This window comes from Lygodium microphyllum, chromosome 24 (assembly GCF_053477565.2).
Source record: "Lygodium microphyllum isolate KBCC chromosome 24, Lygodium_microphyllum_v1.1.10, whole genome shotgun sequence".
In the NCBI taxonomy this organism is placed as follows: Eukaryota; Viridiplantae; Streptophyta; class Polypodiopsida; order Schizaeales; family Lygodiaceae; genus Lygodium; species Lygodium microphyllum.
Window position 1 is genome coordinate 81,732,190 of NC_141158.1, and position 17,661 is coordinate 81,749,850.

General features: G+C 39.4%; 1 protein-coding gene across 2 annotated transcripts in view; it reads right to left on the minus strand.

The window, feature by feature from the left end:
* Positions 1-4,729: 4,729 nt before the first annotated feature.
* Positions 4,730-17,661, minus strand: part of MNS1 (alpha-mannosidase 1) — a 96,294-nt gene continuing 83,362 nt past the window's right edge. For both annotated transcript variants that reach the window (XM_087665978.1, XM_087665977.1), the window contains one exon: positions 4,730-5,672. In XM_087665978.1, the coding sequence (XP_087522104.1) occupies positions 5,364-5,672 (309 nt within the window). In that variant the 3' untranslated portion in view covers positions 4,730-5,363. The remainder of the gene's footprint in view (positions 5,673-17,661) is intronic.

Here is a 17,661-nt window from a genome sequence, read left to right on the forward strand (position 1 = left end):
TATGGGAATTGGTACCTTTTCCTAAAGATAAGAATGCAATTGGTTGTAAGTGAGTTTATAAGGTGAAACATAATGCAGATGGTTCTGTGAATAGATACAAGGCAAGATTAGTAGTCAAGGGGTATGCACAAACATATGGCATTGACTATGAAGAAACATTCAGTCCGGTTGCAAGGATGGCAACCGTAAGAGCAGTCATTGCTATGGCTGCATCAAAGGGATGGTCTTTACATCAGATGGATGTAAAGAATACCTTCTTGCATGGTGATTTACAAGAAGAGGTATATATGGAGCAGCCACCAGGTTATGTGCATGATGTTCATCTTGAGTTTGTTTGCAGGTTGAATAAAGCCTTGTATGGCTTGAAGCAAGCACCTAGAGCATGGTCTGACAAGATAGGACAGTATCTTGTCACTACTGGCTTTCAGATTTTCAAGGCAAAATTTTCACTTTATGTGAGAAAAACAGAGAAAGGTATTATGCTACTTGTCATTTATGTTGATGATTTGATTATCACAGGTGATAGTGATGAAGATATCCTTCATGTGAAAATGCTATTGAAGCAGAAGTTTGAGATGAAGGATTTGGGAGAGCTGCGTTATTTCTTGGGCATTGAGGTGATTAGATCACCAAGTGGGATATGGCTCTTGCAGAGGCAGTATGGATTGGACATGCTGTCCAAATATGGGATGACAGGCTGTAAGCCTATTTCAGTTCCTTTGGAGCAGAATGTGAAGCTGAGCGCAGATGCAGGTGAGCTTCTGGAAGACCCTACTATGTACAGACGCATAGTAGGAAGTTTGATTTATATGACTATTACCACGCCAGATTTGAGCTATGCTGTTGGATTAGTAAGTCAGTTTATGCAGGCTCCAAGGAAACCGCATTTGGATGCGGCTAGACGCATACTCAGGTATGTGAAGTCCACATTGCAGTATGGACTATTTTATGAGACTGGGGTTCAAATACAGTTGCATGGATACACTGATGTTGATTGGGCTGGTAGTATTTCTGATAGATGATCTACCAATGGATATGTGTTCTCTTTTGGGAGTGCTGCAGTCACTTGGAGCAGCAAGAAACAGCCTATAGTTGCGTTGTCGAGCACAGAGGCTGAGTACAGGGGTGCAACAATGGTTGCATGTGAGATAGCTTGGTTGCATAAGCTACATTATGATATGCATCAGCCTACAAATGGGCCAATTGTCATTTATTGTGACAACATGAGCAGTATACACTTGGCAAATAACCTAGTCCATCATGCTAGAACAAAGCACATTGAGGTGCATTATCACTATGTGCTGGAGAGGGTTTTACTAGGTCTTATTGATCTAGTTTATGTCAGCATAGAGGATCAGGTAGCTGACATATTTACGAAGGCATTGGGCGCAGAGAAGCTGCACAAGTTTAGAGACCTGCTTGGTGTGCAAGAATTGGGATTGAGCTCGAGGGGGAGTGTTGAGATATCGAGCTCCACTCGTGATATGCCAGGGTGACCGTTGTGCATTTATGTCACCGACTTGTCAGTTGCAGATGCGGTTGGTATACCGCCCATGAATAATAGCTAGATGACAGCTATCCTTATCTACTCTATTTCATGGCTTAGTTAGTATGCCACCTTAGTTAGTTGAGTTTGGTTTGAATCCCATATATAGGGTTCTTCTATTTCTATGTACTTGTGTTCTTTTGGCTTACACAACTAAGAAGAGGAAAACTGTTTTCAGCCTCCACCTTTGTGTGTATTCCCCCATTGTGCAAGCAAGAAAGCTACAAGTGAGACTCCTTCCTTCTCTCCCACAATCTTGACAATACCAAGTTTAATAAAAGAAAAGCATTGAGAATGAAATACTTACAATCCAATCTATGCAATGTAATACTTGAAGCTCCAGGTTTCAAATGTAACTCTCTATGCATAAATACATGTTGTACTAAAATCTCTTTTATGCTTTTCTTATTTATTTCAAGTGTGAAATATTTGATCCTACCCTTCCAACCATAGATGAAGGAGCTCTCACATCTTTTTCTTTTTATATGGTTTACTTGTTGCATGGTAATCCATTTACATTTGCCAATAATGGTAAGAATCCATCTATTCATAGATATGGATGTGATTTCAGAGCTTGGACGCCTTGTTGAAGGTTGAATTTCTGTATCCATGGAAAAGGGAGGAAAGAGAGAGAAACAAGCTACTATCAAGTAAGGAAAGAGTCACGAATATCAAAACAAGAAAGGGAAAAAAGATGAAAACCAAGCTTTGTTGTAATCTGAATTTAGTTTCAATTGACATTATTATACAATCCCAAATATATCATTAATTCAAAGTGATCAAGCCCTTATGTCATTAATGTAAAGGATACCATAATCACAATTACAAGATGATGAAAATAGATATTCATAATAAAAATCCATAGTAATATTGCATTTATATCTATTTATAGAACGATTTCTTTTTTCAAAAATAAAACTTTTGTTATGAAGGCTTTGCTCTCATTGCTCTAAAGCACTCTTTGTCTACATCCTAAAAGGCATTTTTAAGACCTCAAAACTCCCGTAGTCAGTTCCATGACTTATCGAATCAGCTTGATAGGGTGGTGTAGCCTATGCAACCCTTTCCTACATTTGTTCCTAATTATCATTGGCAAGATTGGGATCTTCCTAGCAGTCTTAAACTTTCAAAAGGCTTCAACAGCGAACTAGGTATACCATCTCATGATTAAGGATCATCATTGGTTAGTCACTAAAGCCAATGCAATTTGGGGCATGCATAACTCTAAGACCTAGTGAAAAATGATTGATGGAGAGATGGATGAATAAGACACCATTTAAATGCAAGGCCATTCTTTGGAGAGTGATTATTGGTGGATTTCCCATTGCTTTGGCTCTTTCAAAGCACCAAATATGGAATGGTAACTGCTTTTTTCACATGATTAGTGTGAAACTCTTGCATCATAAATTTATTTCCTTCCCTTTGATTAAGAAAATTTGGACTCTCTTGTCAAATATTTGTAGAGTTATGATTGATCCATCATTGTGTCCCTCTAATTGGGGTTTTTCTTGGCCAAAATATCCCACATCGACGTAGCCGCATATGAAGATTATGTTTTACCCTTTTGAATTCAATGGGGTTTGGTGTAATTGAGTCACTTGAAATACTTTCCTCATCAACTCTATATGAGTGTCTAATGGCAAATTGCCAGAATCAAGGGTCTTCTACACTGGCAATTAGATCTTATTCAACATGTTGATCTTCTTCCCAAGGAGGATTTTCTTAGCATACAACAGTCTCTTTTGCTTCTTTGCCAAGGTTTTGCCTCTCCTATGATCTAACTATTGTACTCATTCTATGACTTGATATAACCAATCATTACAAAAAAATAAAGAAGAGAAATATCAACCTAGAGGGTAATTTGAAAATAGAAATAAAACCAAATGTCCCATTGGCTTGGAGGCATTTGGTGGAAAGAAATACACGTACTTTTCACAATAACAACCTTAAATTGCATTAATGATGTCTTTACCTCTATTTAAGGACATTTTTAAAACCATTATTCAATAATTTTAATTATATAAAAAAAGCAAAATGTCTAAAGAGTATGGGTTATCTTGAAACTAGTTAGATAAAGCAATTCAACAAAGAAGAATGATACTTGGATTCTCCCCAAGTCCAATTGTACAATATTGTCACTAAATAAGGAATAATGCTAAATAGTACCTTCACATACACTACAAAGTAATGGCTCCGCACAACATACTGATGCTTCATTTTAAAAGCATAATCAAGGAGCTTACAAGGGCTCTCGATAAGTAACTCAATTTTTGTAGCTTTGGATAAGTTGTAATTTATAAATAAAATGAGCTAAGTTATTTTAATTGTTTTGATTGAAATATTTCACGATATGCAAAAAGGAGCATTCAAAGTACTGTTATAGTATAGTTATTCAGGAAGTTTTTTTGTGTGCATCAACAAAAATGGCAATTTAATGTGTTTACAATGTGATAGTAATGTTGAGGGTGCACATAAAAAGACTTTAACACAAGTGAACCCAATAAGACTTTTAACTTTATAATCTCTCACAAGATTAGTTTCCACGTTGGAAATGCCCATCAACCACAAAAGTTCCAATATTTCCTAGAGGGTAGAAAACCTTAGTCTATCAAGTTGATTTTAGGTAGAGGCTTTGATTACAGACTGTCACAGACTGTGTTACCCTATGAGGTATAACTAGAAATCACATAATTGGCTAAGTTTGTATGCTCGAGGTGAGCTTTTGGCCGCTAACAAGTCATACCACAAAACACATTTAAATTAAGAAAGAACCCTAGAGCAACTACTTGAGTTGGTTTGCTAAACTTGGATAAAAATTCTAGTATATGGGGGTTTGAGTGAAGGTTGACCTCATGTTTCTATTTGGGGTTACTTTCATCGAGCCACTGACTTGCATGAGAAGGTAGGGGACTGCCAGCTAGCTCAAGGACATGCATTTATTAGTCCCATCATGCTAAGGATAGGTTGATGATGAGGATGAAGTTGTGGACATTTGATACTTGATGTCCACCACACTTATATTTATGGTGCTCCTATTTTGGAACAAAACCTCTCTCTTCTTACTTCTAATCCACACAAGAGACACGTTTACTGATGTGTTGCAAGTATAAAACAAGGGTGACACATAGAAAGACCTGCAATAAAGCATGATGAGGGTACAGCCATGTTATCTAAAACAAACAATGAATTGAGAGGCTTGATGGGAATCTCCTGATCATCAAAATTCATGTTACATCTGCACACCTTGACTTGATTACTTTGGTCCAAGGAAAGCTTTGCTTTTGCATTATATGAGACACAAATCATCCATAGCTGGTCACCTTCCAAGAATACACCATTTTCTTTCATATTGAAAGCCAAGATCACCCTCAAGACTGCATGCAACAGCTTGAGAGCTTCTTCATTGCACAACACTTATAATCCAGAGATTAGAGAAGTTCAGGAAGCAAAAATATTGTTTTAATTATAACACTCATCTATTTTTACACCATATCTTCTACACAAGAATCAAACTGCTCTGCCCAAAAGATCTTGGCTGCCTTCCAAACAACTTTTTTGGCTTCTAATAGAATATAGATCTGAATACCGCTACACCCCTCATTTCAACTGGTGATGGCTCCATGAAGACAGAATTTCTCAGAGCTAGATTAATTACTAAGCTGTTGAGGCCTCAAGCCTCTTAACCAGCCACAAATAGTCACAATTAACCCATTTGCTTAGGCCCTTTGTAGTGTGGAACAGATCACCCTGATAAGCTCTGCCAGTGAATACTGTCCAGGCTAGAGCCTTGTTGATATGTGTGCGCATATTCCCACAATCAATGAGTTCCTTCATGCCTGCCCATTAGCCTGTGGTTGTATTTTGTCCTCTGCAAAATACTATTCTTTATACGATCCAGGTTACTGCTCACACCCATTTTCCGGTGAGTAGTTGAGATCTGAGATTCAATATGTTGGCCAGTGCTGTTCTGTCCACGTGCTATGATTCTGATTGGATGAGCTTCGGTGTTGAAAACCCATTGATCAAGAGAAATAAGATCAGAGGGAGAGAAGAGCAGGTACAAATATTTCAGTGTCTCAGCCAAAAAGAACGACTGCATTTTATCATCCTTCACTCCAGTGTTGACCTGGCATTTGAAATCTTGAATAACCAATCAACAACAATCTCTCTCTCTCTCACACACACACACACACACACACACACACACACACACAATTGGTTAAAAGCCGTATTGCCTCTTCTCAATGCTTGAGGTGTTTGAATCCAAACGAAACCAGTCATCTCCTTTGGCATTGTCTGGTTACTAGGGACTTTTTTGATAGACTTTCCAGACAATTACAAGCCAGTTTTCCTGTACAAACATTTGGCTAATTCTTCTGATTTTTTGACAAATTTGCTACTCATCTAGTAGGACATACCCAAATTTTCAATTGGATCAGGATTTGGACACTAGATTATTTGGACTCACAGGAATCATGATTTGTCTGGGATTCAGTTATTTCAGCCTTACAGCTACTCTACGTTGTCATGTCTGATGGCATCCAATACTAGTATTGTACTAATCAGACTAATAAATCTTGGACATACATCCAGTACAAAGAATTTATACATATAATTTAAAGTCTATACTCAATGTTTAGACTTAAAACACCACATTGAGGAACTAGAGAGAGGTTGAGGGAGTGGAGAGAGCTTGAGGGAGTAAAAAGGGTATAGAAGTTGAGATAGTGTCATAGGTACCTGAAATTCTAAGATGCTTTAATCTTGCTGATAACATTTGATTAAGTTATTAATCAAATGTGGAAAGTTGTTTAGCACATGTAATGCACATGGCAGTTATTTCATGGTACCAGGCCAAGGACCCCGAAGATATAGTGGGTGTCAAAGGCAAAAGTTATTTTAAGTTATGCCAGCTAGACTTTGGGGGTCAGTTGGTGTCAATTTTGACTCTATGACAATTATTTAGCCAATAAGTGTCGGTGATGACACTAGGGACTAACATTAATTAATTAATTAATGCTAGTCTAAGGCTCAACAAAGGTTGAGGACTACTCTAGGTTGGAAATGGCCTAGCCAATTTAATAATGGATGGGCACATTTAATTTTGGGTAGGGTTGGAATTAATTTGTAGGTATTTAATTTTGAAAATTAATTAAATGGCTAGATAATGCTGAAAAATGGGTTTAGAAGGTTGACACTTGGTAAAAATCCCCATGCAAATTGAGAAAACGTTTTTGGGGGTTGGGTCTCAACCATTTAGTTAGTTTACAGCTTTTTTTGGGGGAGAGAGAGAGAGAGAGAGAGAGAGAGAGAGAGAGAGAGCTGTTGGTTCATTTTCGGATCAGGGAACAACAATTTGCTTCAAAAGATAGCCATCTTGGGGCCCCAATAGGCAAGGGACAGCAGGGAGTTACCTTCCAGGGGCTAGCAATAGCATTGCTGATCAAGTGATAGCATTTTGGAGGTGCCTAGAAGTAGATGACTGCATTAAATGAGGCTGGAGTAAACAAACAGAATTTGGGGTTTTCTCGCAAAAAAAATCAGGTCTCTCTCATCTTGGCTCTCTCTCACCTTCTTGAATCCATTCACAAGGGATCTCAGCATTTCTCTGCCATTTTGAGCGGATCTCAGTCAAATTTAGTGGACAGCAGTGAGATCTCTGCTATAAACCCTAAATTTTTGCAAAAATTAGGGTTTGACAACGACCTTGAGACCTGTGACAATTGGTAAAAGCATTGTACACTCAATTCAGCAACTAAAATTTGTGTAATTATCAGGGAATTCAAATGCCAACCCATTCATTTTAGTTTGGGGCAGCATTTGGCCACTTGGTGGTTCCATTTGTGCAAACCCTGGGTGAAAAATCAAGGGGCAATTGGCCCGAATTGATTGCTAATTGTTGCTACAACAAAGGAGATTGTGAATCTCAACTTGCACTCATTCCGTTAGCAATCAAGTTAAAGAAATACTAAAAGGGATGCTAGTTTTGGGGCAAATAGGATGTCGAATGTCCAAGATTACTAAGGTAATTTGTACAATTTAAATTATGTTCATTTATTGATTGATGTAACTAAGTGCTTGATCAGGGAGTTACCGCCCTTTCCAAGAAGGAAGGTTGGTTTCATGGTTCCATTGCCGGGATACCACTCAAACCTTTGATTTGGTGGGCCTAAGGCACCTAATTGCAAGCCAAATCTTTGTGCTAGTGCTGATTTTTACTTCCAGTTGAGAAATTACAGCAATATGTCTTCATACAATGAGATGCAATCAAGTAGTGATGATGCCTCTCAAAATGAACATTCACATGGGAATGAAGAAAATGCAATGCTTGATCTTGAACAAGGCTCAAACCATGGATAGCAAGTTGAAAATATTGTAGGGCAAGATGCAGGGCCTTCAAGGCATAATGAGGCTGATAACTAGCAAAGCTAAGAGGAATTTGATGACCAGTTCAATAATTGGATAAGGATAACAACAAATCTCTTTGCTGAATTGGCACCTTCGGGATAGCACGGTGCATCAAAGGTAATGCCAAACCCTCCATTTGAAGCTCCCAAAGATGCTCATGAAACAAAACAATTAGTACCTACAGGGCAAGGAATGAAAATGCAAAACCATCACAGAAGTGCCAATTCAATGGATTTTGGACAACTGGACATGCATGCTATGATGGGGAACTAGGATATTTTGATGGAAGCACGATTTTTCATGCTATAGTTAAATAGGGACCACATACGGGAATGTATGGCACAAATCGCTATGGTATGCAGCAACCAATGCATGGTGTGCAAGGTCAATGTGTTTGGATATGGGTGGAAATATGCAAAACCCTATGCATGGCAACATTGACTTGATGCTTAGCACAAAGTAGCATGTTTGGTAGTGCATCTGTACCCTTGAATGCTTATAGGGCTCAAAGAATGAATGTTGGTCATGCAAATGCTCCATTTGGTGTTGGTTTTGATGTAAATTCAGCAATTGCATCCTTTTCGCAGTAGCTAGTGTATGACAACTTGACACCCCGAAGGGGTAGCAAAAGACAATGATGAGGGTGGAAAAGTAGTGAAGTTTGAGTCCTTTAGCGATACACAAGATAGGCTAAAAGCTTTGACTTTCATTCATCAATTTAATGCAGTCTATCTAGGGGGGAACTTCACCGAGTCCTCCAAGATTCGAAAGGTAGACACTTTCCTAAAAGGGAATGCATTATAGTGGTGGTCCACTCTTTTGATGCAAGGTAGAGCAACGTGAATGTGGGTACAATTCAAGCAAATGTTTGCATCGAATTGATTGAAAAGTACCTTTGTGGTGGACATCATGACAGCTTGGAATAAGCTGGATGCTAAGGAATGCAAGAATTTGGATTAATATAATATGAAGTTTTGGGATGCATTGTTGCCTATTACTTCTTATCGCTTAATACCCCTTTATGAGCAAGTGGAAAAATATGTTTATGGGCTGCCCAAATGAATCAGGGATTTTCGCATTAAGTCCAATGTCTAGCATGTCTTAACTCATAGAGATTGCTGCTACAACCGATGGTTTGCTGCATGGGAAGGATTCAAGTTTCCTAGAGAGTGGAGAGAAGCCAAATAAAAAGTTGTTTAAGGCTAAGAAAAGAGAGAGAAAAATCAGCCTGAAAAGAGGCCGAAACAACAAATAAAGGGCTCAAAAACATTGACACCATGTAGGGATTCGATGGTTGGAAATAAATGTTTTATTTGTGAATTGGAGGGTCATATTGCAAGGGAGTTTCCCAATAGGCAACAACCTAGAAAATCAGAAAATAAAGAAGATTCTAATGAAAAGAAGCCCAAAACATTAGTGGGATGGGTGCCCGATGTTATTAGGGATCAACCCAATGATGATGCTATTGAGTTTTTTTTTTCCATTGATTTTCTTTGAGAATGGTGCATGAGCCAACTTCATCTCTATTAATATGGCAGCTTGTTTAGGCATCGGAGAGGATGAGATGGGACCCATGGAGGAAGTTGGAATGGCATGCAAAGGCCATGCGTAACACCGCTCATTGGAAAGCTTGGGCTGCATATACAAGGATATGTGGACAGTGAAGAGTTCTTCATAGCTCCACTTCAGGGTTGTGATATATTGCTTGGTATGCCATGGTGTTATCATATATATGTAGTGATTGATTCTTGTGCAAAAAAGATTACTATTCAACACAAGGTATAGTTACCAGGAATGGGGAACGAGACCCCCTGGAACGGGGGGAATGCTTAGGATTGGGGAACGGAAACACACACACACACACACACACACACACACACACACACACACACACACACATTGGAAATGCCCCAAAATTGGGGACATTGCAGCCAATGCCATGCCCCAAATCCTTGCTGAAAAAGCCCCAAATTTAGGGCAATGCTTGATCTGAAATACCCCAAAATTGGGGACATTGCAACCAAGTCCAATAGTCCACATCTTTGCTGAAAAAGCCCCAAAATTTGGGCGATTCTTTTGGGGGCATTGCAGCCAATTCCATGCCCAAAATCCTTGCTCAAACCCCCAAATTTGGGGCAATTCTTGATATGAAATGCCCTAAAATTAGGGACATTGCAACCAAGACCAATGCCCCAAATCCTTGCTGAAAAATCCCCAAATTTGGAGATAGTGCAGTCTGATTCCAAGGAATGGACGTTCAAATAGGAAACGACTGCTGGAATGTCTCGGAACGGGGTTGGAAAAGGGCTGGGAACGGGCAGGAACGTTCCATGGGCGTTTCGCTGGTAGACACATGCCAAAACGCGTTAATCTGTTCCTAAGGCTCGGAACGGGTGTTCCCTGTTTCTATGACACAAGGAAAAGACACTCACACATGCCAAAACGCGTTAATCTGTTCCTAAGGCTCGGAACGGGCGTTCCCTGTTTTTATGACACAAGGAAAAGACACTCACACTTGATGTAAAGTTGAAAGGTGAATATGTCCCTGTTGTATCTGCAACTGCCCTTACTAAAGTAATGAAAAATCATATTTTAGGGTATTTGGTTTTTACTAAGGATAAAGATAATAGTGAGAATGTTAGGAATGTGTCTAAGTTGGAGAAGGATCGCATGTCATTTTTGAAAACGTATGTTGATTGCTTCTCTCAATCACTTCCAAGGTAGAAAAAGGGTGGATTCATTCCATCTCATCTCCTTTTTGTTCCATTAATGTAATGGGTCGATTCATTCCATCTCATCTCCTTTTTGTTCTTCAATGTTTTTGATGCATAAAAAAGATGGTTCATGGCGTATATGCATTGATTATTGTGCTCTGAACAAGATCACGATAAAGAATTGCTTTTTGATTCCTGGGATCGATGACATTATGGATAGATTGCAAGGGGCAATCATATTCAGCTGTATAGATTTGGAAAGTGGGTATCATTAGAACCGCATTAGACTAAAAGATGTCACTAAGACATCTTTCAAGACATCATTTGGATTATATGAGTTTCTTGTTTTGCCTTTTGGACTTACAAATGCTCCTGCCACTTTTAATCACATGATGAATCGCATCTTCAGGCCACATAGAGGATTTGTGGACACTTTCTTTGATAACATGATTGTCTATCCAAAGAATGAGGCAGAGCATAGAAGACACTTGGACATTTGTTCAATGAACTGTGTAAGTATAGGCTGGTTATCAATGATAAGAAAAGTGAATTCTTTTTGTACGAAAGTCACTTTTTGGGGCATTTGTATCGGCTAATGATATTTGCATGGACCTTGCAAAGATTGAGGCAATACAATCATGGCTACCTTTCAAAAATGTGCATGAGATCCGCAACTTGGGTTTATGTTCTTACTATAGGAAGTATGTACGCAGGTTTGCTAAAATTGTATCTCCATTACATGCTTTACAGAAAAAGGATGTGTCAGTTAGATGGAGAACACTAGAAATTTCAACATTTGAAAAGTTGAAGGAAGAGAGGACTTCAAATCATATGCTTGTATTGCCCGATCTAAGAAAGTCATCCGTAGTTCAATGTGATGTATGTGGTAACAACAATGGGGCAGTTCTTATGCCTTATGAGAGCTGAATTCCCCACAGTGCAAAAAGAATTTATGAGTCTATGAGAAAGAGCTCTTGGCTCTAATGCATGCACTATCTACGTGGAAACTTTATTTGTTGGGGATTGATTTTACATGCACACAAAGCATCAGACTTTGAGGCACTTTGGTTGATGCACTGTCACATGAGCCACAAATTTCAACTGTCAAGATGGTTTATCACAGTGAGTTGAATGTCATGAAAGAGCAATATGTTGTTGATACAGACTTTGCTAATGTTTATGATCAGCTTTGCAATGGCCAGAGGCATGAGCACTATGTGCTAAGAGATGGATTTCCGATGATGCATGGACGACTGTGTGTCACAAAGCAATTAAGGCCCAGAGTTATCACTGAAAGTCATGCTTCTCTCTATGCAGAACACAAAGGTATTGCTACCACGATCAAGGTAATTGAGCATTTCTTTTATTGGCCAACTTCGAGGCATAATGTAAAACAGTTTGTTAAGACATGCATCGTATGTCAAAAGGTAAAGCATGGTAGACAAAAGATTTTGAGTTTATTGTTGAAGATCCGTATTTTGAGTGGCTTCACTGGCCTCAAGCATCTCTACCATTTTCTGAGGAGGAGCTAGCTTATATAGATCATTTGGATGTCATTAAGGATGTCAAAATGCTACAGAGGGAGCTGCCCATGCTGCGGGAAGGTTGTTTGAGGATGCTAACATTGTCTACCATTTTTCTGAAACAAGCAGCCATTGCAGGTTTCTGCCCTACAGAGATAGGAGAGATGATGAGTTTAAGTATATCATGGTATACCAGAGTTGATCGTTGGTGATCAAGACCCTTGGATAACCAGCTTATTTTGGAAGGGGTTGTTTGAGAATATGGGTATCACGCTGAAAGTATCATAATCTTTCCATCCACAAATAGATGGTCAGTCTAAGGAAGCGAATTCCATAGTGTTAGACTTTTAAGATGCTATGTTTCAAACCACAAGACACAATGGGAGCAGTATTTGCTCTTGGTTCAGTTTTTTTACAACAACACAATGCATAGTTCCACGGGCAAAGCTCCATTTAAGGTGATTGAGGGTGGTAAGAAGGTACCACCTATTCTACAAACTAAGGATAAGATCTTTGCAACTGATCGTTATGTAGAAAACTTGGATACAGCCTATGTAAAGATAAAGTATGTACTTTAGAGATTGCAAGAAAAGCAAAAGAGGGTAGTTGATCACTATAGACGTGCTTTCAATTTGCAAAGAGCGATTATGTATTGCTGCGTTTTGAAAAGGCAAGGCTGAAAAAGATTAAAGGAAGAGAAAGATTGTATCCGAAGTTGAGTATGAGATACTATAAATCCTTCTAGGTGTTAGAGAAGATTGGTAATGTGGCATATCGGCTGAAATTACCTCTACATTGCTAGATACACAATGTCTTTCAAGTGAGTTTGTTAAGGCCTTTTCATGTGATGTTCTAGACGATACGTATGCTGAAATTCAGCCTGAGAGTGAGCAACTCGATGAGATTTTGGTACCCAACTAGATTTTGGCACATAAGAAAAGAAAGATCAAAGGTAAAGTTTCCAGGAGATACTTAGTGAAATTTGAGAATTATTCACCAATGGATGGAAGAGGATGACTTGACAAACCATCCTCAATTGTTGCAGCTTTACCTAGATGCCTTTCACTTAAAGCCAACTTTAGTTTATGCTTTGTTAGGTTCAGCAGAGTAGCAGTAGTGGATCTCGAATGTATTCAACATGTATCCAAGGTACTGTGCTGACAGTATGTTTGCCATGAGGTCACCATGGTTTATCACATTGAGTTGGATGCCATAAAAGAACAATATATTGCCAATTCGGACTTTGCCAATGTTTATGATTAGCTTTGCAATGGCTAGAACCATGAACACTTTGCGCTAAGAGATGGATTTCCAATGATGCATGGACAACTGTGTCACAAAGCAATTAAGGCCCAAAGTTATCACTGAAAATCATGCTCCTTCATAAGTAGGACACAGAGGTATTGCTAGTCTATGCAGTGGAGCATTTTTTTTATTGGCCAACTTTGAGGCATGATGTAGAACAGTTTATCTGTACATGCATCGTATGTCAAAAGGTAAAGCGTGATAGGCAAAAGATGCCGGGTTTGTTGAAGCCCTTGCCTATTCCAGATAGGCCTTGGCAAAGCATTGCAATAGACTTTATCTTTTGGCTTCCTAGGACACCTACAGAGAATGATGGAATATGGACTATCATTTGCTGGTTTAGTAAACAAGCCCATTTTATTCTGGTGAGGAAGAAAATAAAGGCCGATCATATGGCACAATTTTTTTGTAACACATCTTTAAGTATCATGGTATTCCAGAGTTGATCATTAGTGATCAAGATCCTCGGATAACCAGATTATTTTAAAAAGGGGTTGTTTGAGAATATGGGTACCATGCTGAAATTATCATCATCCTTCCATCCATAGACAGATGGTCAATCTAAGAAAGCAAATTCCACAGTGTTAGATCTTTTGAGATGCTATGTTTCAAACCACAAGACACAGTCGAAGTAATATTTTCCCTTGGTTGAGTTTGCTTACAACAACACAGTGGATAGTTCCAGGGGCAGAGCTTCATTTAAGGCGGTTGAGGGTGGCAAGAAGATACCACCTATTTTGCAAACTAAGCATAAGATCTTTGAGGCTCATCGTTATGTGGAAAACTTGGACACAACCTATGCAAAGATAAGGTGTGCACTTCAGAGATCGCAAGAAAAGCAAAAGAGAATAGTTGATTGTTACAGACGAGCTTTGCAATTTGTAGAGGGCGATTATGTATTGTTGTGTTTTGAAAAGGCAAGGCTGAAAAAGATGAAAGGAAGAGAAAGATTGTATTCAAAGTTGAGTATGAGATATGGGCCCTTCCAAGTGTTGGAGAAGATGAGCGATGTGGCATATCGGCTGAAATTACCTCCACATTGACGGATACACAATGCCTTTCATGTCAGCTTATTAAGGCCTTTTCATGGTGATGTACCAAAGGATATGTTTGCTGAAATTCAGCCGGAGGTTGAGAAGCTAGATGAGATTTTGGTACCCGAGCAGATTTTGGCACATAAGGAAAGAAAGGTCAAAGGTAAAGTTTCCAAGAGATACTTGGTGAAATTTCAGAATTATTCACCAATGGGTGCCAACTAGATGGAAAATGATGACTTGCTAAATCATCGTTGTTACAGCTGTACCTAGATGCCTTTCAGTTAGAGTCGAGTTTACTTCGAGCTCCATCCAAGTTCAGCAGAGTAGAACCCTAGAGTATTGCTTGATGCTCAAGGGGGAGGTAGTAGTTCTACTCCTCCAATTATGGAAGTGTACTATCATTGGGAGATGTATGCAGATTAATCTGAGTTTCACTACGGCACTAGAACTATACTTTTGCATTAGCTTATGATCACTTTGACATGAATTTATCTTAATTTTGAGATAAAAATTATGATTAGTTTCACCGAAGTTTTTGATCAGTTTAACAAACGTTTATGGTCACTTTTGGGATCAGTTTTGCTTTTACCTTAATTTTGAGACAAAATTTATAATTAGTTTCAACTAAGTTTTTGATAAGTTTAACAACCGTTTATGGTCACTTTTGAGATCAGTTTTGCATTAGTCTTGCATTGATTGCTAATCAGTTTTTGCAATGAGTTTGTGATTAATTTGGGATCACATTTGAAGCAGTTTGTGATCACTTTTAAGATCAGCAAGTGATCAATTCATGATTAGATTATGCTCAAATTTCAATGGTTTACATTTGGTTCCATGGACAATAGTATATTGGTAAATGCCATTGATAATTTTAGTCATGCTTCATGTTGAATTAATGCTTTTCTATGGTTATAAGTCAGAACCGTTGAGAAACATGAGCTATGGAGGTATCCAATAGGTTTCTAGCAATAGTTCTGGATTGTTTATGCTAGCTGGAAATTTTCAGCAAGATTTGGGACATGTGGCATGGTTGGACAACAGTGGCCAAGTTGTGACTATGATGCCTTATGGAAATTCCAGTGCAGTATGCTTTTCCTTTGGCACAATGCAATGTAATCGAGGACAATAGAGGGGATTTCAAGGATAAGGTTTGTCATGGGGACTTGAAATTTTGAGATGCTTTAATCTTGTTGATAACATTTGATTAAGTTATTAATCAAATGTGCAACATTGTTTAGCACATGTGATACACATGGCAATTATTTCATGGTAATAAGCCAAGGACCCTGAGGATACAATAGGTGTCAAGGGCAAAAGTTCTGATAAGTTATGCTAGCTGGGGCTTTTAGGGGTTAGTTGGTGTCAATTTCGACCCTAGGATAGTTATTTGGCCAATAAGTGTTGGTGATGACACTAGGGACTAGCATTAATTAATTAATACTAGTCTAAGGGTCAACAAAGGTTGAGGACCACTCCAAATTGCAAATGGCCTAGCCAATTTAATTATGGATGGACGCATTTAATTTTGGGCAGGGTCAGAAGGAATGAAATTCATTTGAAAACGTTTTTGGGGGGCTAGATCTTAGCCATCCAATTAGTTTACAACTTGGGGAAGAGTGAGAAAGAGAGAGAGAGAGTTACAGGTCCATTTTCTGATCAGAAACAACAATTTGCTACAGAAGAAGACAGCCATCTAGGGGCCTCAACAGGCAAGGAACAGCAGGGAGTCACCTTCTAGGGGTTGGCAACAACATTCCTAATCATGTGGCAGCATTTTGGAGGCGCCTAGCAATAGGTGACTGTATTAAATGCACGCTGGAGCAGGCAGCAGGCAGAATTTAGGGTTTTCTCACAAATAAAATCAGATTTCTCTCTCATCTTGGCTTTCTCTCACCTTTTCCAATCCATTCTCATGGGATCTCAGCATTTCTCAGCCATTTTGAGCAAATCTCAACCAAATTTGGTGGACAACAAAGAGATCTCTACTGTAAGCTCTAAATTTTTGTAAAAATTAGGGTTTGACAGCCACCCTGGGACCTAAACCAATTGATGAAGGCATCGTACACTGAATTCAGCACCTAAAATTTGTGTGATTGTCAAGGAATTTAGATGCCAATCCATTCATTGTAATTTGGGGCAGCATTTGGCCACTTGGTGGTTCCATTTGTGCAAGTCCTGGGCGAAAAATGAAGGGACAATTGGCCCGAATTGATTGCTGATTGTTGCTACAATAAACGGGCTTTTGGAATAGCAAAGGAGATTGTGAATCTCAGCTTGTACTCATTCCATTAGCGATCAAGTTAAGTTATGTTCATTTGCTAATTGTTGTAACTATGTGCTTGATCACAGAATTACCGCCCTTTCCAAGAAGGAAGGCTGGTTTCAGTAGAGTGAGCTTAAGGGATAAGAGAGCTTAAGATGGCAAGAGAGCTTGAGGGAGTAGAGAGAGTGGGGAAAGCTTAAGTGAGTAGAGAGGATGGATGAGAAGGGAAAGGGAGAGAGACTTTTATAGAAGAGGGACCATGTTCTTGTTTTTTTTTTCTGGGGAAGAGAGAGACAGAGAGAGAGAGAATCAATCATGCTGCTGCTCTATGTGCACTCCTGCCTGGTGCCCCCCATCCGGGAAGGGGGGGGGGGGGGGGGAGAGAGACGGACAGAGTCGTCTCTCTGCTGCAAAACCCTACCTCTGCAGCTGCACCCCATGCAGTGAATCCCTGCCAGTGCACCCCAGACTCAGAGACAGTGTGAACGCCTGCGGGTTCTGCAACCCTGCACAGGTCACCCGCCTGCAAACTGCTGTGCAGACAGGTGAGGACAGTGTGACAGAGAGAGAGAGACAGGCACTACAGTGTCCAGTGACAATTCACTAGAGCACAGGACAGAGTGCAAAGGACATAGGGTGACACAGGCAGACAAACAAAGTGAGCACAAGAGCCATATAAGGGACAACCAATTACAGAGACCTGCTGTGAACTCTCCTGTGATTCTGCAGTAAATTATAACAGCCACAACTTTGAAGTCAGGCAGGGGAGTTCAACAACGGACAGCAGCTGAATACCTAGGTTTCGCACCATGCCCAAAGCTGAATATGGCCTTCATAGACCAGGTGGTGGATGCCTTGGGGCCTG